This window comes from Sorex fumeus, unplaced genomic scaffold, assembly GCF_029834395.1.
Source record: "Sorex fumeus unplaced genomic scaffold, SorFum_2.1 ptg000008l, whole genome shotgun sequence".
Taxonomy (NCBI): Eukaryota; Metazoa; Chordata; class Mammalia; order Eulipotyphla; family Soricidae; genus Sorex; species Sorex fumeus.
In genome coordinates this window covers 52141100-52160683 of record NW_026606065.1, presented here as the reverse complement: position 1 = coordinate 52160683, position 19584 = coordinate 52141100, and the positions used below count along the sequence as shown (strand labels likewise).

At 39.4% G+C, this 19584-nt stretch overlaps 1 protein-coding gene across 5 annotated transcripts in view; it reads left to right on the top strand.

The window, feature by feature from the left end:
* Positions 1-19584, top strand: part of LMO7 (LIM domain 7) — a 152731-nt gene that overhangs the window by 102926 nt on the left and 30221 nt on the right. For 4 of the 5 annotated variants that reach the window (XM_056109697.1, XM_056109699.1, XM_056109700.1 and 1 more), the window contains 7 exons: positions 337-479; positions 2529-2994; positions 4399-4698; positions 15678-15792; positions 16588-16749; positions 17837-17943; positions 18860-18920. In XM_056109697.1, coding sequence (XP_055965672.1) covers positions 337-479; positions 2529-2994; positions 4399-4698; positions 15678-15792; positions 16588-16749; positions 17837-17943; positions 18860-18920 — 1354 coding nt within the window. Of the gene's footprint in view, positions 1-336; positions 480-2528; positions 2995-4398; positions 4699-15677; positions 15793-16587; positions 16750-17755; positions 17944-18859; positions 18921-19584 lie in introns of all 5 variants that reach the window. The other variant, XM_056109695.1, reaches the window with a different exon arrangement.

Here is a 19584-nt window from a genome sequence, read left to right as displayed (position 1 = left end):
AGTTAGAAACAGTTCCTGATCTTTCTGACCTAGCACCTCATTACAGGCACTTAGTATTCTTTGTGAAATGAGGCATGCTCTTTCTGAGAAAACTGAAAAAAAAGAAAGAAAAAGAAAGGGGTCTATCTTATTAGGTCAGGTGTTTGAGACAGACACATGAGAAAAAGGCTTGGTACAGAAACCCTGGCTGTAAAAAGCAAAATTAGGGCATCTTGGCATGCAGCGGGAGTGGATAGTTTCAGGGATGTAATGGGATATTTTGGCATGTGTTCCCTGGTAGAAAGAGTGTGTAGAAATTCAGGTATGCCTGTGCTGATGTGATTTTTCTTCTATCAGGACCTTGCCAAATGGAAAAGCCGTCGCAAGAGCTACACCTCGGAACTGCAGAAGAAAAAAGAAGAGCGGGAAGAAATTGAAAAACTGGCTCTTGAGACATCAGAGAAGAGCTCTAAGACTTTTAAGGAAATGCAACAGGACAGGTAACAAGGCTGACTGTGTCTCCCAATTGGGAGATAGCAGGATTAGAAATAATCAGTAGCATAGCAGGATATCCGGTGTGTACCAGTATTAACTGTAATCAAATGTGCACTGGAACTGCCAACCTTTTGCTCTGCAGTGCAGCAAAGAGCATTACTATGATACAGAGTGATTCGTATTGACAAAAGAAACATATGCTATTTATTCATTTTAATATTATGTGTCACATGCAGAAATGAATGAAGCTGATGGTATTGGATGCAGAATATAAACTGTTCTTTCTGCCTTTAGTATGTGTTTAGGAATTAATCAGTCAAGTAAAAGCAATTTTTAAATGAACTGTGTGAAATGTAACATAATGGTTGTGTGTTGTCTCTCTTGTGTGTGTATATGTGTGTGTGTTTTAGTGGAATTTAAATATTTAAAATATATTCTAAAGGAAGATGAAAAAGCAAATTTTGTTTTGTTTTGTTTTGTTTTTGCTTTGCACCCTAGCAAGATAAAAGCTAAATTTAAACTTTCTTAGTTTCTGTGAAACCTCAGGGTATTTACAGGTCAGGGAGAAGGCAAATAATTTTATGTGTCATGCCAAGAAGGAAATGTGCTGTCAGGTGAAATGAAACAAAGCAGCATTGTGCCCTAGAATCTGATGTAAACACAGTTTCATTCAACTAAATGCAATATAGCTTGAGAGCTACTCCTTATTAAATAGTACAGATGAGATTATTTCATCGACTTTTTAAACATGGCTACTTTTAAGAAAAACTTCTATTGAAGTCACATTGCATTATAGCGTTACATAATTTCAAGTGTATATCATTATCAGTCATGTTTGTGCATGCTCCATTAAACATACCACTAGAAAGAAGTACAGTTCACTGGAATGGTAACTTTTTTACTTTTTATTTTTTTTTTTATTAGTGAAACACCATGAGGTACAGTTGTAGATTTACAATTTTTTGTGCTTGGGTTTGATTATACAATGATCAGATACCCATCCCTCCACCAGTGCCCATTTTCCACCACCATGGATAATATCCCCCCCCACCCCCATCCCCCCATCCCCCCTGTCTCTGTGGCAGGGCAATCCCCTGTGTTCTCTCTCTCCTTTTGGGTGTTGTGATCTGCAAAAGAGGCATTGAGTGGCAAACATGTTCAGTCCATAGTCTACTTTCGACATGCATCTCCCCTCCTGGGAGGATCCTTCAAACACCCTTTCTTTGGTTTTCCCTTCTCTATCTGAGCTGCCCTTTCCTCTAGAATGCCCGACTGGCCACTAAGCTATGGAGTACTCCTCCTGGTGCTGATCTCAGCTATGGAATGGTAACTTTTAAATTGAATAGTAACTGTCCAGGCATCAAGCTGTATAAAATAATATTCCAATTTGATTTTAAAGGAAATTTTAGTGTTTTTCTGAGTCTTAGTTCTTTATTTTTACTAAATAATAGTAATGATTATTGTTAGTAGTTTTGGGATCATCCATGGTGGTGCTTAGGGTTTACTCCTGCTCTGTGCTTGGGGTCTTTCTTAACGGTGCCTAAGGGAGACCATATTGGTGCTGGGGATTGAAACAGGGTCAGCTGCATGCAAAACAAGTACTTTAACCACTGTTCTATCTCTCCAGCATAAAATTATTATAAATTGTATACTGGAAAAAGTTCTCAACACTGACCACACATTTTGTTTTTTCAAATTGGTTGTCAGTTAGTGCATTTATAAGGGTTTATTTTGGAAAAATTATAAATCTTTAGATAAAATTGTAAATAATCCTCTTAAATTCTTATATTTCCTTATTGAAGTCTCTATAATGAAAAACATCTCTAAGGTACTTGGGAGACTCAATGTCAAGCTCTTATAATCAGAGTGGATTTAAAAAGTGGCATGTGCTGATCTTCCTGCTGTTAATTTTGTATTGATTGTGTGAAGTCAGTAGTTTTAAAAAGCAAACTCCAGTCTGTTTTACATGCTAGTTACCAAAACAAGATTTGTGGGTCCATTTCTGTGTTTCGAATGCATAATATCGTGCTTGTGGTTTGTTTCTTCCTGCAAAGGGAATCTCGAAATCAAACATCTACAATGACATCGAGGAGGAGAATTTACTCTTCTGATGATCTGTTAAGTGAAGAAGTGTTTCCCCCTTCATCAACCACATCAGAAGCAAGTGATCAGAGTGGCAGAGTGGAAGAGAAAGGAACGGCATCTCCTGTAGAAACCCCTAAACAAGATCCTACAACTTTAGCAAAAACAGAGGACAGTATCACGGTTGAAATTCAGCTTCCTTCTAAAAGCTCCATGGAAGAACAGCAAGAACAGCAGCCGGTCTCTTTGTCTTCTCAGCAGCCCGTCTCTTTGTCTTCTCAGTACTCCTTGAGCACACAAATGGAGTCGACTCGAGTTTCAGCTTCTTTCCCCAGAAGTTACCAGAAAACTGATACTGCCAGGTTAACATCTGTGGTCACAGCGAGACCTTTTGGCTCACATTCAAGAGGAATCACATCACTCCCAAGATCCTACACGGTAAAAATAATCTTAGTTCATTTTGTCTGTTATTAGGAATATGTGTTGGTGAATTTGCAGACTTCAGCTGCACAGACTTGGTGTATAATAATATACAAGACTTACATAGAAAATAAATCATCATGTAGAGTCACCTATTCACAGCCCCTAGAAATTAAGTACTTCAAATACAGAACTGAACTGCCTGAACTTCATGTTCAGTGAAAGTAGTTTTAAAGAATAAGATAGATTCTAAGGCATAGCATTATATTAATGTCATATTTGCTCAAATAATTGTATTGGAATAAATTAGGCTAAACAGTATGGTGTTGTCCATACTGTTCTTTATGACTGATGAGAAGGCAACCCATAGCAAACTTCTTATGATTTTAACTTAAATGTTTTCAGATGCTGTGTTCACATTTCTCTTTTTCCTCTTATGTCCATGTATTGTCATCATCACTGTCATCCCGGTTTATCGTCGAATTACTCAAGTGGGCGCAAGTAATGTCTCTATTCCTCCCAGCCCTGAGATTTTTAGCAGCCTTTTCTTACTTGTATTTTTCCAATGATTGCAGGCTCTTTCAGGGTCAGGGGAATGAGACCTGTTGTCGTTACTATATTTGGCATATCGAATACGCTACGGGGAGCTTGCCAGGCTCTGCCTGTGCAGGCGGGATACTCTCGGTAGCTTGCTGGGCTCTCCAAGAGGCATATATTTATATATTTTTCACCATGATTTGTTGCCTACTGTCTGAATCCCATCAGATATGGTGTAATAATTGTGGAAAATGGGTAGGAAGTGTCTTATAATGTGTCCAGAAAGCGACCTGGAGCGTGGCAGTGGTTGGGTAGTGGAGGTCGGATGCCAGAGGGCTCTCACGCACCCCACAGCCTGGCTCTGAGTCCAGTGGCATGGTTCTGGGAGCCTCATTTTATACTCTTGTCTGGGAGGAGCATCCTGAGTTCTGGAGGGTGGCCGATGAGGAGATTATCTCCTCATGGTTCATGTATTAGAATTTGAAATGTTTAGATATAGTCGTTAAAAATTTTCTTATTGTTTAAAAATATGTTTCCATTTATATTGGGATTTTAGGAATATGCAATATGGAATCAACCCTGAGAATGCGAATGCCACAGGGCCACATTGCTGAAAGTCTATGAACTTTATTTATGTAAAGTTAATACTACATAGTGAATCCAACTGTTTGAAATCTCAAGATCCATACTCAAATTCTAGAAAACTGAACAACGTTGAATATAGTATCAAATGGATACATCACAGCCATCCCTCGTGTGGAGTGAAAGAAACTGCTTCAATTTTTAGCAGTTGTGAACTTTTGTAGTCTTAAAATATGAATGTATACCTTTTCAGACAAATAAATCTAAGGTGGCACCAACTTTTGCATGATGTTTCCTATTTAGCTGGATGATTCCTGGAAGTATAATGGAGATATAGACAGCAGTAAGAGGACGCAGACCAGTTCCGGCACCATGACGCGGACCCTGGACCCAGTCCCGCTTGCACCCAGCTTGTCCAGTGTGCAGGAGACCACTGTAGAGAGTGTCACACAAGGCCCCTCTCCTACCTCTTCCTTGGCCTCTCTTTCCCAGGACCAGCCTGCCACTTCAAAAGCCACATTGTCTTCCATGTCTGGTCTTGATTCCATGTCCGAGTCTGGGGAAGGGCCAGGCTCCCCTCAGAGGGAGGTTTCAAAGTCACAGGTGAGTCTAGGAAGTCTCTTTGTTGCATGTTGCATCTCACCTTATGATTTCATTTTTTTTTCTTGAATCTGTGTAGTTATTCCATGACATGGCATGCATAGACATACCCACACAGGCATGCACACAGAGAGAGAATTTTTTTTTTCTCTTTGGGTCACACCTGGCGATGCTCAGGGATTACTCCTGGCTCTGCACTCAGGAATTACTCCTGGCGGTGTTCAGAGGACCATATGGGATGCTGGGAATCAAATCTGGGTTGGCCACATGCAAGGCAAACACCCTATCCGCTGTGCTATTACTCTATTTCTTCAGCCCCCAGAGAGAACTTTAAAAAACCCAGAACACCAAGGGAAAGAGGAAATAAATTCTTTTTTTTTGGGGGGGGGTTACACATGACAATGCACAGTGGTTACTTCTGGCTCATGCACTCAGGAATTACTCCTGGCGGTGCTCAGGGGACCATATGGGATGCTGGGAATCAAACCTGGGTTGGCTGTGTGCAAGGCAAATGCCCTACTCACTGTGCTATTGCTCCAGCCCTGAGGAAAGGAATTCTTAAATGTTCTTTAGACCTTTTTAGAAATATGGAGTTGTTCCTTTGGCCACTTACATAAAGATCTACCATAAAGGTAATATTAAACATAAGGGGAATGGAACTTTTCCAAAAAAGAATGCATCACAAGTAGTACCATGACAAAACTGGAAGAATCTATAATGTTACCCAGCATTGCTATTGGCATTGTTATATAAAAACAGGTAAAGACAAAACAACTTCCTTCTTCATCCACCTGCCATTGGATAACTGCTGCTTCTACATCCTGGGTGTTCTATTAAATGCTGCTCTGATCATTCGTTCATGCTCATCCTTTCTCGTCAGTGAGTTCTGCTATAGAGAATTTTTACGACCCAGAATCCTATAACAACCTGGTTGTTATAGTCTGGACTGTGATCATATGTCAAATGAGATTGTATTTTTATTTTAACAAATTCTTGAAAGTTCTCTTCCAACTTTGAGTTTGTTGGCAGCAGGTTTCTTTGTGATCTACATGTGTTGAGACTTTTCGGACCCATCTCTTTTGGACTTGGTTCTTTGTTTCTGTCCTCCTGATTGTCGTGTCGGTAGCCTGACATGTTTAGTGCTCAATACTCCCAAATTTCAGGGACAAGAGTCACTCCAGAGATTATTGATGCAGGTCTAACAGATAAGGGTGATAGAAGCCCCTTTTCAGGGAACTTAACTGAACGTTAGAAGAAACTGAAGGTACACATTGGAGGTGCTGGCTTCTATGGACATGGGAGTTTGTTTTCTAGCATATTAACCTTCCAGTAACTTTTGATGCTGGGCAATACTTTTGAGATTCTGCACTATTGCACCATCTCTTGTCTCTTATATTGCATGTTGGGAATATTGAGGATGAGTTATTGCATTTCTTAACATTTGAAGGCAAAGCAAAAGATGTTGTTTGATAAAGAATGACTGGGAGTTTTTCCTACTTTAAATTCCAGTAGATAACTTCGAAAAGAATCGGTAGATAATGACTATGACTTATTATATCCTAAATGTTGGTTAAAAAGTCATTGGTTATCTAGTGTTTCCTCAATATTTTTCCAGTCGAGACTCCCTCCCTAGTTTTCTTCCTTTTTGCTTCCTTCCTGTGAATTCTCCTCCCCCTCCCCCATCCTTCCTTTTGCCCTCCCCCCCCCCCCCCCCCAGTCTCATGCCGTGGGCCACTATTTCCTGATTTTCACCTCTTGTCCCCTTGGAATATTCTGGACATTAGGCTCTAGATGGAGAAACATCCATTTAGATGATAGGAAACTTTTTATTTAGATTTTTTTGGTAAGGAATTAGATAGTTGTAATGGAACCTAGTATCCCAGATGAGTGCTTTCAGTTCTTTGGCTTAGTCTAATGCTGTAGTTTGAACCAGCTGATCTGCATGTATAAAAAGGTTGGAAACTACTGGCTTAGGGTTTCTCATGTGTCTTAGTAGAGCCTATATGTTTTTCATATCTAGAATCAAGCATAGAACTTGGCCAATGTATATTAATGAGATAACTGTGAAATAACTTGGTATAGCATATTCTACTTTTTTGTTTGCTTATTTTCGGGCCACACCCATTAGTGATCAGGGCTTACTCCTGGCTCTGTGTTCCCTTGCTGGGCTCAGGGGACCATATAGGGTGTCAGGGATTGAATCCAGGTGAGCTATGTGCAAAGTAAATTCCTTCCCTGCTGTACTATCTCTCCGACCCTAATATAGTATGTTTCATTTAAATTTTAGGACAGACAAGCTTTAAAAGTAGCAGAATGAGCATTTTCTTCTCATTTTAAAGTGCTGTATGCTTGAGAAAATTTGGAAATGCGGGAAAATTTTATGTCACGAACACCACTATAATCCTCTCATTTAGAGATCAACTTGGTTAATAATTTTGTTTTTTTCTTACCATAGTCACTTTCAAATGTGTGTATATATTTATGTAATCTATTCAACTTCTGATGACATTAATTGTAATCTAAAATATTTTTAATAGTTAGAAGTTTGTCATTGGAATCCTAAATTCATGTGGATAAGATTTGCTTACCCTTGTATAATCAAAGGTAGCAGTGAATGATCAGTACAGGCAGAAGCAAGGCCTCTTTTGTTTTGTGGACTTGCATCTTTGCCTTGACCTTTTCAAATCACCAGTTCAACAAAAGCGCCTGAATAATGTATTGTGCAGTAGCTGATGGTAACTCCCCGAGGGTGGCAGCTGATGGAGCTGCAGTCACGGATTAAATAAAAGAGGCCAAATGTGGGGTGGGCTGTGCTTGAGGTTATTGCCATCCAGAAGAACCTCATGTAACATGGCATGGTTTCCTGTTTCATTGCTGACTTATCTGGGCTTCTTTGCCACCGATTTGAAATGGTCTTCAAGCCAGCAAAATTCGGTTTTATTTAGCAAGTGAGTGGAGTCATTTGGGATTCTTGCACTCGCATGTCACACAGTGGCTTGCCAGCAGTCCTAGGGGCTTGGCATGTCCACTTGCACACTGTGAGGAAAGTAGCTTATGTAGCATCTCCCCATGGCCCTCGATGAAAAGGAGCTCATTGACTGTGTGAAGGAAGATGTCAGTGAATACAACAGCACGTGGAAAGGAAGACAAGGGCATCTGCACCCCTCCTCCAAACCCTCATCCACACTGTGTTATTTTAGGAATCCAATCAACTGCAGAAATCAAATGTGGAACTGATCAGTGAGGTGTCTTGAAATCTCTGTAGCAGAGTATTCTTCAGGCTGTTTTCACCTTCCCTCCCCTCCCCCCTTTGTTGTGGTCACTTGCTATTTCCTCATCCTCTAGACTCTTCCTTGATGCTGTTATTTTCCATCCCTCTGGCCACTGCCTAATTCAGACTTCTTCTCCCTCAATGCAGGCAGGTGTGTCTGTTGTAGCACTGTCCTCCCATTGTTCATCGTTTGTTCTAACGGTTACATTGCGAGACTTGTTACTGTTTTTGGCATATCGAATACGCCATGGGGAGCTTGCCAGGCTCTGCTGTGTGGGCAGGATACTCTCAGTAGCTTGCTGGGCTCTCCGAGAGGGATGGAGGAATAGAACCCGGGTCATCCACGTCCAAGGCAAACACCCTACCTGCTGTGCTATTGCTCCAGCCCGGTGTGTATGTTATGTTATGGAGCATCAAATCAATATGCTTCATGTCAGGCTAGAACTCATCCTTTCCCTGCTCTGCAGCCTCTCTAGGCCTCTTTGGTCTGTTGACAGATGCTCTGCACACTCCATGGAGCACTGAGTGCCCACACTACCGTTCCCACATAGCTGAATTCCTTCCACATGCCTACCAGGCTTCTCAGGGGACTGTCTTCATTAATCCCCAGCACCCCTGAGCCGTGGGAAAAGGAGCAAGGCCGACTGGTGTTATTTGCCTTAATCCATTAGGTACTGAGTAATGGAGTCAGGATTTGAGCCCCATAGTCTAATTGAAGGTTCCCGTACCCCATACTTTTTGTAGGAACCAAAGGGGAAGTCACCGTCTTAGTCATGTGAGACTTTCTGCTTTTTCTTGGGCACTTTATATAGTGTCATAAACCCCATGTATATATTTGTTCATATTTTTACCCATTTAAAAATGTCCATTTCATCTGTCTCTGTCTTTTGATGTTCTTTCCCAAAGCCCAGTAGGGTCACTTTCTGCAAGAATCAAAGTATTTCCTGTTCACAGGTTGGAATTAAATCTTTTCACTAGAAAATGGTCATGAACTCATTCTTATTCCTAATGTTCATCGTTTCTCATCACTGGCATATTTCATGCCATCCAAGGTCTTTTCATATAGTTGGCACTTAAAAATTTGCCTACTGCAATTGCCTTTAAGGCCTTGATTACTAAATTGAAACATGAACTTGATCCAGCAGGTAATTTAGGTGTTAATGGGTTCTTTCATGTGGGAATTTTAAGATTAGGGGTGGTTTTAGAAATGCACTGTGTTGTTGCATAGAATTATTTCACAGGAGCAAAGTTTTGGGGTGGAGACTGGTTGGCCATCTAAGACAGAATTGTGGAAATGATGTGCCTTATGTCCTAAAGAAGGAGCTGAGTAATGAAGGAAAGCTTATTTGAAACCTGCCAGAATTTTTTTCCCCGCCTCTATTGCTGAACTGGGGAATCTGTTCCTTACTGGTTCTCTTTCTTTCCCAGTTCTTATGATATTGTTGCTTTGCTTCCCACCCCCCCCCCCCCCCCACCACCACCACCACCTTGTCAGCCCAGATTGTCAGGGAATCTCTGAGGTGAGCCTCATCACCGGGAGAGAGGAGAACTCCCAGAGTGTGTAATCTTCCTCCAGTTTCCTCATCAAGGTAACGCTCGTGATTTTTACCCAAAGTGGCTTTGTCTATGGGTTCATTTTCTTGTCTGTCATGACAGAGGGTAGATCTCATATTCAGAACCCGTCCAAACCCACACCAAAAACAGCTCCAGGCTCATTTTATTGCATTCATTCATTTGGCTTCTGAAGCAGTGGTCGAGAGGCCCTTCCTGGCAATTCTTGGCTAATCCAGGTGATGGTCCAACATGAGGCCTGAGGATTCAGTGATAAGGATTTCCTAGTCAACTCCAAAGGTGCAGGAGTGCCTCTGGGATCACACTCAGCTGTGCTTGGGGGATCTTGTGGCAACAGAGATCGAAACTGGGTCAGCTGCATGCAAGGCATGTGCTTTAACCCCTGTACTATCTCTCAGGTCCCTGCCCCAGAGTTTTCAAGCAGGACCTGGAAACAGGATTACATATTTAGACAAGAGGAACTTTCAACATGTCCATTGTCCAAATCCCAGGCGTGGATGGTACCTATTTTATTTGTACCTAGGCTACCTATCACATCTTCACCCCATGCATTTTACTGTTTTTTTTTTTTTTTGCCACCAGATCTTACTGAGGGCAGGATGCAAACGTGCCTTACTTTGTTGGTAGTGTTGGATCTGTAAGCATTTGTTGAATGCTGACCAAGAGCTATTGAACTTAAACTAAGTACATGGGAGTTGACTATGATTTCATTTAGTTGATCTGGTAACTAGCATCTATAGATGTGTAATATTGTTTGATTGGAAGAAGAAGGTGATGACTAAGCATCAGGCAAGTGCCTTGGCACCATTTAAATGTTTTATTTAATCCTCTCAGTGACCTTGCAAAGTAGATGGTGTTATATCCACTTTTACCAATGAAGACTTTAAGAGTTCAAAGTTATGAAACTTGCCCCAGGCCAGTTACATACTTTGGCCACAATAGTAATTTCTTGATCTCTGCATTTTTGGAAATGGGGCACGCTTGCATTGGAAAAGTGACTGATGTTTAGTTAAAAATACCAGATGCTGACTCAGTTTTGGAATCGACTTATCTTTGGGATTTGAGAGCCAACAGCGACTGAAATGTCTTCCTATTCATAAAGATAAAATCATTGAACTTTTTTTTTTGAGGAAAGGTATATATTTATTGGAACTTATCAGAAGGGAATCTATTTCTGAAGTGTAGTTTGAAATCTAGCCCAAGGCAGGAAGGAGCTACCCACAATTTTAAACCAGGGTGTGGTATAATTGGCATGTTCTGTAACTGAAGTCCTGGCAGCTGTGTCGGAAGATGGATGAGAAGGCAATGAGGCTTGTGAGTGAACTGAGAACTGACCCACACTGTTTAGAGGGAAGACCATGATCTGAACAAAAGGAGAGCCTAGAGAGGATGGAAATTGGGTTATTCAAGATAAATTTATGAATTGTTGACAGTGTATCACTTTACTAAATTCATGTGTATGATGGGAATGGAACAGCACCAATGTGTGGAGTGGGGTGTTGATAGTCAGGGAAAGGACGTAGGAAAAGGCCCCCAAAAGAGACTGGTATTTATTTTTTTCCTTTTTGGGCCACACCTAGCGATGCACAGGGGTTACTCCTGACTCTGCATCCTGGAATTACTCCTAGCAGTGCTCGGGGGATGCTGGGAATCAAACCCGGGTTGACCACATGCAAGCCCTACCTGCTGTGCTATCCCTCCAGCCCCGAGTCTGGTATTTCTAACTTGTGAATTTGGGTAAGAAGCGACACAATTAACCAGTATATGAAAAAAGAGGTAAAGAAGCAGGTCTGGGGAGGAAGATAATGAATTTAATTTTTGATCTATTGGCCTTAGTAGTTGAATACAGTTACTCAGGAAAGTATATAGTCAAAGAAAAGAGACACATAGGGAAAAAATAATCACAAAGTGAAACAAGAAAAAGAAAAATACACTAATGGCACCAAGATATGAGAGAGAGAGAGAGATTGGGGAACTTTCCCCACTAAGAAAAACAGGATAATGATTTATAAGACTTTATGAAAGTAAGATATGTTGCTAGTCTTGGGTGGTATGAGTACTGAACACAGATTTGGTGGGTAAGAGATAAGTTTGGCATGGGTTGAATCAATTGGTAGGACTGGAAAGACTACCAGTCTCTAAAATGGAGAAAGTGATGAGAGTAGAGAGAGGTTTCATTTCTGGTGAAGAAAGAAGATCCACAGTTTGAGGCTACTAACTTTGTTCTCATTCCATTATGATTCTTACAAAAAGATACTAAAGAATCATGTGTTTAAAAATTAAAGCTTATTTATTTCCTCTACCATTGAACTGGAGTGATAGCACAGCGGGTAGGGTGTTTGCCTTGCATGCAGCCTACTTGGGTTCGATTCCTCTGTCCCTCTTGGAGATCTGGGCAAGCTCCCAAGAATATCATGCCCACATTGCAGAGCCTGGCAAGCTCCCTGTGGCGTATTTGATATGCCAAAATCAGTAACAACAAGTCTCACAATGGAGACGTTACTGGTGGCTGCTCGAGCAAATCGATGAACAACGGGAGGACAGTGCTACAGTGCTATAGTGCTACCGTTGAATACAGCTTGAATCCATGTTTGACTTAAGTAAGTCTCCCTTAAAGTGGAAAGATATACCTTATTGAAAAAGGTTGAGACAAATAGCTATCTAAATGGTTAGTACATACACCTGAATATTTTCCATTCATTTCTGTCTGGTAATTTGAGGATCTTAATTTATAAGATTCTGTCAAAGTTATTCTTAATCATTATTACTCGAGTTCATTTTGTTTTTGCTTGAAATAGTTTTAGTGTATACTTCAATTTAGGTTGTACCTAACTTGAAAGGAAAATTTAAAAAATGCTCATATGTTGATAATTAAGTTTTGCTCCTTCTGGCATTGACAATGGAAACCAGTTGTCATTATTTGTTGATCATTAAGTACCTAGATTTTTCCCCCTAATAGTTTTTATTTTTATTCTATCCCATTCAAAATGTTATCTTCTCCCCACATTTCCCCATTATCTTCTGAAACATAGATCTTTATACTATATTCCTGTGGCACGTATCTTGCACAGAATAGTTAGAAATTTTAACAGATTGGTTGCTGGATATTTCATTTTTGACTATACTATAGACCCACTGCCCTCCAAAGTAGTGTCAGGGACAGTCTCATGACATACCTCCATAAATGTGGAGCTACTCATATGTTGTCTCTGGAATATATAGTCGCCCACTTTCATACCTTCTGTTTGTTGGTTTGTGAGGGAGGTCATCTATATAAGATTTCATTTGGTGGTAGTGTTTTGAGGGGAAAAAAAGAAAATCTTGGAAATCAGTGTCATCTTGGGAGAGTGGTGTCTGTGCCAGACTCAGTAACGTGCTCAACGTCACCTAGCTACCAGACACAGATGGACTGGTGCAGGACCAGAGAAGCAGAATAGTGGGTAAGGGGCTGGCTTTGCATGTGGGAGATCTAGGTTTGATCTCTGGCACCCACTATGGTCTCCAGAGTCTCACCAAGTGTGATCCCTAAGCACAGAGCCAGGAGTAAGCCCTGAGCACATCTGGGTGTGGCCCCCCCCCCCCACAAGCAAAAACAAGCAGATCTCTTGTCCAAGAACCACAGAATGGTCTGCTAGGCTCTTTACCACTGAGGCTGTCCTTCTCTGTTAACTGTTTCAATGGGGATGTTATCTTCCCTGTTATTTCTTATGTTCAGTTAGGGTATTTATTTCCAAGAGAATAAGTAGCCTTCTGTAGATTATTCGTCTGGACTAATATAAATGTGAATTCCCATCTATGGCAGAAGCTCAGTCTTTCATTCTATATTTGTTATAAAAAATAATATTCACTTACAGTCTCCCACAGAGTACTCACATTTATGGAGTTTGAGACCATTAAAACTCCATCCTGCCTTTCATTGCTTTCACTGAAGTGTTTTTTTTTTTCCTGAAGCCTCAGTTAATGTCTTGAGTGTCTGTCTCTTTGCTTTTACATAGCAACAGATTCTGTTCTCAAATTTAAGTCAGAGTTTTTTGGGTGGGGTGATGACAGTGGTGAAGATGACCACTTATTTTCATCGAGTCATCCCTAATTTAAATGTGTGGTGGTTTTGGTTAAGGAGGAGAAGCCAGTAATTTTTTTCTATTCATAGCAAAGTTTTATTATGTTCTGGAGACTGGTATTTCTCAGGCTGATTATTAATGAATATTCTCACTACCCAGTCCTGGTTTCCTATATTTAAAGTATTTTATGAGTTTTCTGATAAAATCTTTTCCATATTATTAACTAAAATTTTTTCTTTAAAAACTTTATGTTCATTATTGAAGAGTCAGTAATTATTTCTGGAGAGCAGAAATTATGCCCAATCCATCTTTATTTCCCAAACTGCTAAGCATGGTGTCTTTTTTGTTACTATTGTTTTGTTTTTGGGCCACACCCAGTGCTTAGGATTTACTCCTGGCAACCTCAGGGGACCATATGTGGTGCCAGGGATCAAACCTGGGTTGGCTGCATCTGAGGCAAGAGTTCTACCCTTAATCACTCTTGACCGTCACTGTGTCCTTTATGTAATCAATGTTGGATAAATGTCTGTTTTGATTCCTTATACAGTGTCTTCTTTTAAAGCCATAGATACTATTAAGTTCTCTCATGGATTATTATCTTCTTATTTTATTATTATCTTACTTGGAATATTTCACTTAGATTTTAAGCTAACTTTAGAACAGCCCTAGTAGATAGAAGGCTTTGTGAATTGTCCGCAAATTTGTGGGTTTGACTGTTAAATTAAAACAGATAAACAGTAGGTCTTGTTGAGAAAAATAAAGTGACTTTTACAAAGAAAGTTTATTAAAGTTAGCAAGTTGTTGGGGATGGGGGCAAGGCACTTGCCTTGAAGCCAGCCAACCTTAGTTAAATCCCTGACCCTACATATGAACATCACCAGGAGTAATCCCTGAGCACCACCTCGTATGTCCCAATCCCCCTCCCCTCCAAAATAATAAAAATAGCAAATCTATGATTATTAATCAAAGAGCTAAAACACAGTTTTTTAGTGTTTCAGTCTTCAAAAATTTTTTGGTTGTTGTTTTCCTTTGGGGGCCACACCTGGTAATGCTCAGGGTTTACTCCTGGTTCTGTACTTAGGCATCACTTGTGATGGACTTGGGGGACAACAATGGTACCAGGGTTTGAACCCAGGTCGATAGCATGCAAGGCAAGTGCCCAACCTAGTGTACTATTGCTCTGACTTCTAGTCTTCAAAAATTTATATCAAAAATTTATGTCTGCAGCTTAAAACTCGTAAATTATGAAAGATAATGGAAATTTTCAATGACACAGCATATTTTAAAACTAAATATGTCTCAGAAAACAGTTTCAGAAAGTTTGTGAAACTTAGAGTTTTGTAGTGTGGTGATGGAAATTAAGAGAGTTATGTCTGTTGTTCAAGAAGTTACTGTTTGTAGGGTTATGACTTGATATTGCTCCAAGGAGAGCTCAGAATGTGTGTAGGGATACCCTGACATTTTACATGTTTTCCTTGGTTTGATGATGTAGCACTGTGTTGTGACACTTGAGGTAGCCCTGCCTTTTCAACTCAGTCTTCAACAGTGGGCAACGTGAAGCTGCCTTGCCCAAATTTCAGATGCCCCTTAGAAGGCAGTCACAGTCTGGATGAACAATACTACTGGTAGCTACCGTATGTGTTTATGAGTACCCTTGAATTTACTCAGCTAAATGTGTTACATAGTGAAAGACAAAATCCTTAATTTTAGTAAATATGACACTCAGTTTTATTTCTAGGGAATATAACAAATAGCCTGTAAATTAGACCCAGTTATACGGTGCAAAAGCCTAAGCTGTACCAATGGCCAGCTGATTTACAATAGTAATGTGAAGAAAAGAAATTGATATGACGTTTCCCTCATGAGAAAAATAAGCAGAAAAATAAGAAACTTGGTGCTAGATGAATTTTTATTATTATTATTTTTTGCCAAACCCCAGACACAAAGAATTAACTTTCTGGGTTGGCCACAAAATAATCTAGTACGCCTTGCATGCATCCTCCCTTCGTTCATGGATAGACTTTCCTGCATGTGGGTGCCAGAGACACCCGATCCCACCGTTTCATGTTTGTTTTCAGGATCAGTTCAGTGATATGAGAATCAGCATAAACCAGACGCCTGGGAACGCTTTTGACTTTGGCTTTACAGTAAGATGGGATTTTTCCGGCATCTTCGTAGCATCAGTCGAACCAGGTAAATCATAGATTTGACTTTACTGAATTTCCTTCTCCCTTATTAGCCTATGCTGAACGGAAAAAACCCCACAGAAATGCATTTATTTTATATAGAATAAATCAGGTGTCAAAAAACCCCCAACAATAATATGCAGTGATGCATCCTGTTCATGGAGACTAAGAGGGTTACAAAGTACACACTGTGTTCTTTGCCTGATCACTTCTAGGTTAAAAAGAGTTGGTTTTATGATTTTTTTAAGCCCTGGAATTCAACAAAATATTACCACAGGGCCAAAAATTGAGCAGGAAATAATCCTACTTCACATATTTTAGGTACGTAAAATTGCACACTAACCTTGGTCATTTCTTTGAAATTTCAAGACAGCTTTAGTTTGGTAGGGGAAGAAGTTATTTTAAGCTGGTTAGAATTGCCTTTCTCCCACTCTGTTTCAAAGTGTTTGGAAGTTCAGTTAATGGGCAATGCATATCACGTTTCATTTAAAAATTAGGTTTTTCTTTGTTGTTAGGAATGTAATAAGACATTTTATTGATCATATGAGTTTACATTTTCTCCTTTAAGTATTAGTACAGATCACTGTGGAATAAAAAATTTCACTTGGTGCTTTCTCTGTTGTCAATAACTCAAATATTTCATCACTTAAAAAAGACATTATACCTTTCCACCTAGAAATGGGCTTTTTATTTACCATACATGGGCTTTTTATTTACCATATAAGATCTTGTTTTCTTTATATATTCATCAATAGTAGATTATTTGGTTTTTTTAACAGTGTGTTTGCTTTGCTTTTTTTAGGTAGTGCAGCAGAATTTTCTCAGCTACAGGTAGATGATGAGATTATTGCTGTTAACAACACCAAGTTTTCATATAAGGACAAAAAAGAGTGGGAGGAAACCATGGCTAATGCTCAAGAAACTGGAAACCTAGTGATGGATATCAGGCGCTATGGAAAGTCTGGTGAGTGGGCTTACCACTGTGTGTGGCTTTCTAAATTGGGAACTGGTCTTTGGCAGGTGGTTATAACAGCTTGCTTCAATAACTTTCTTTCCATCTTACTCTTTTTTTTTGGCATAAAAGTGTTTTGTGGTTGTCAAGATCAGTCTTGAATGATACTTTCTATAACATTCTGTCTGAAAACTTTTCACTAGCAAATTTATTGAGTTTTACATTAAAAGACTAATTTATGTACTGAACTGACCTGATGCAAATAGCAATTGAATTGGGCTGTTGTAATTGTGCCTGCATTTGGGATTTTGTAATAATGTTGAGTATTGCGATTTATGCTGTGATTTCAGTTTCTCCACAGTGCCATAACTATACCTGGTGTCAGGGAATATGTGGCAGGTCCCCATTCCTGTTGTTTATTCTCAAGGAATATTCAATATACATTCCACTATTGTTTCTCAGTTGCTGAGGTTACAGAGGAAAGGGCATCAAGTCTCTGTACAACCTGTAGCACACTGTAGCACTGTCCTCCCCTTGTTCATGGATTTGCTTGAACGGGCACCAGCAACGTCCCTATTGTGAGACTTGTTACTGTTTTTGGCATATCGTATACACCACGGGGAGCTGGCCAGGCTCTGCCGTGCAGGTGGGATACTCTCAGTAGATTGCCGGGCTCTCCAAGAGGGGCGGAGGAATTGAATCTGGGTCTGCCGCATGCAAGGCAAACGACCTACCTGCTGTGCTATCGCTCCAGCCCAACCTAGGATATAAAAATAAAATATCCAGTTCTGTGTTCCTGAAGGATTCAGTAAAATTGCTAGTCTTCGTCATTAACACAGTCTGTATTTGCAGCAGAATATCTGTTGGCACAAGTTCTAAATTCTCTCTTTTTTTCACACTCTACCTGATTTGTCTGTCTGTCGTGTTATGTGTATTTTGTATATGTGCATTCAGTAATTTTGTTCATTCTACTTCAACATTTATATGTGTCATTTCTTGATCTTCACGTGCCAATCAGACTGGGCCAAAGACCAACCTTCCCTGCCGTTTACAAGGCATAAAACCCTCAATCTCACCAGTATGGCTACAAACATTATAGGTTCACCTGAAACAAAGTGGATTGATGCAACTTCTGGAATCTACAGCTCAGACAAATCTTCAAGTCTATCAATAACGACTGAATTCTCAGAAAGCCTGCGGGGCTCTGTAAGTAGTTTGAGAAGAATCAGTGTAGAGCCACCCAACAATGTGGATTTATTTTGCTTGAACAGTTTTGATATTACTTTAAAAAGTATAAATAATCGAAAAAGAAAGATTATTTGAAGTGATGAGACTTGAATAATTTTGAAAATTTTAAGGCATTACTCATTAAGGGTAATCTACCTATATTACATATAGATATATGTAATGGTAAAATCAAAAGATTTCATAATATGGTATTGCAGGTGTTTCTTATCAATCTTTCATCATTATACCTATCTCAGATGTTTGTGAATGTGAAGTAGTAATTATGTAAAATTATACACTATAACTTTTTCATGCTTTCTTTAGTCTTCACTAAAAGTAAATAAGTATGGTAATTGTGTGCACTTTAAAGTCTCATGAAGCATTTTCAGTCCTTATGTAGGCAAATTTTATGGGTAGACCTGGATATGTGGTTAAGAGATAGTTACATCAATTGATTACAATAATTATAATGTTGAATTTTTCAAGTATCAAAGTAATAATTAAATCTAATTTTCAAATAAAAATGTTTATATTGACTCCCCAGATATAATTGTTATCATTCTAAGATCTTGCTACATTGTGTAAGAGAAGTTTCAATGTTGGAGAATCCTGTGTGATTATGATCCTCAGAAATACTCATAATGATTATTTGATCCATTATATTTATTTTTGCAAATTAGTGATTAAAGCTATCCTTGCTTGCAGCACCCTTCCACAAGTATTAAAAAGTGTGGAAGATTTATGTATTTTATATATAAAAAAAGACTAAAAGGTACACATTAATATCCCAAAAAATTCATATTGTCAGGATATTTTTACTAATGGAAAATGTATTTTATAAGCCCAAGGACCAATTGAAGAGGTGATTGTTAACTGGCATATTAATGCATTTCAGAATATTCAGTCTAAAGAAGTCAATGGAATTTGTGATGAAAGCAATAGTTTTGAAACAAAAGGTAATCATCACCATTTTCTTACATTTACTTTCCAGAGTGTGTTTTTAATAATGAAAAGCCAGAGTACTCAAATTCTATTCTGATAAAAATAATTATCAGCGGGTGAAAGAAAAATAGACTCACTGCAAGTTGAAACTAAAAGGCTAGTGCACAGATCCAGTTGCAACCAGGTGGAAGGGCGATGAGTTCCTGCATTGAATAGTTCAGGAACTGCAAACAAAGCATTGGCAACAAGTCCAGGAGATTTGAGTGCCTGTGTGTAAGCCAAATAAAAAAGACTGGTTTTCCTGAGGTTTTCAGCCTTCTGGCTATGGTATGCTGGCAAAGAAATCTTAAATACTGGGGGGAAAAAAAGATGATGAATGAAGTTTCTCCTTTTTCCCTTTATTGTTGTGCAAGGGACAGCTTGCATTCATAGTGTAAAGCTAAAGGCAGTAACAAGTGCTTAGGAAAAGTACTCATTTGTACTGAAAACACAGGCATCAAGTATATCTAAGGAGATTTTGAATTATAGGTTCTCACTCTCTTCCTCTTCCAATCCCTAAATAATTTAGTGGCCACATGCTGTGTTCGATGTCTTATGCTTGCGAAATTAAAAAAAAAAAAAGAGTAGGAAGGTCTGCTCTACGTAGGCTGAGTGAGAGAACCAGAGCAGGAATTTCTT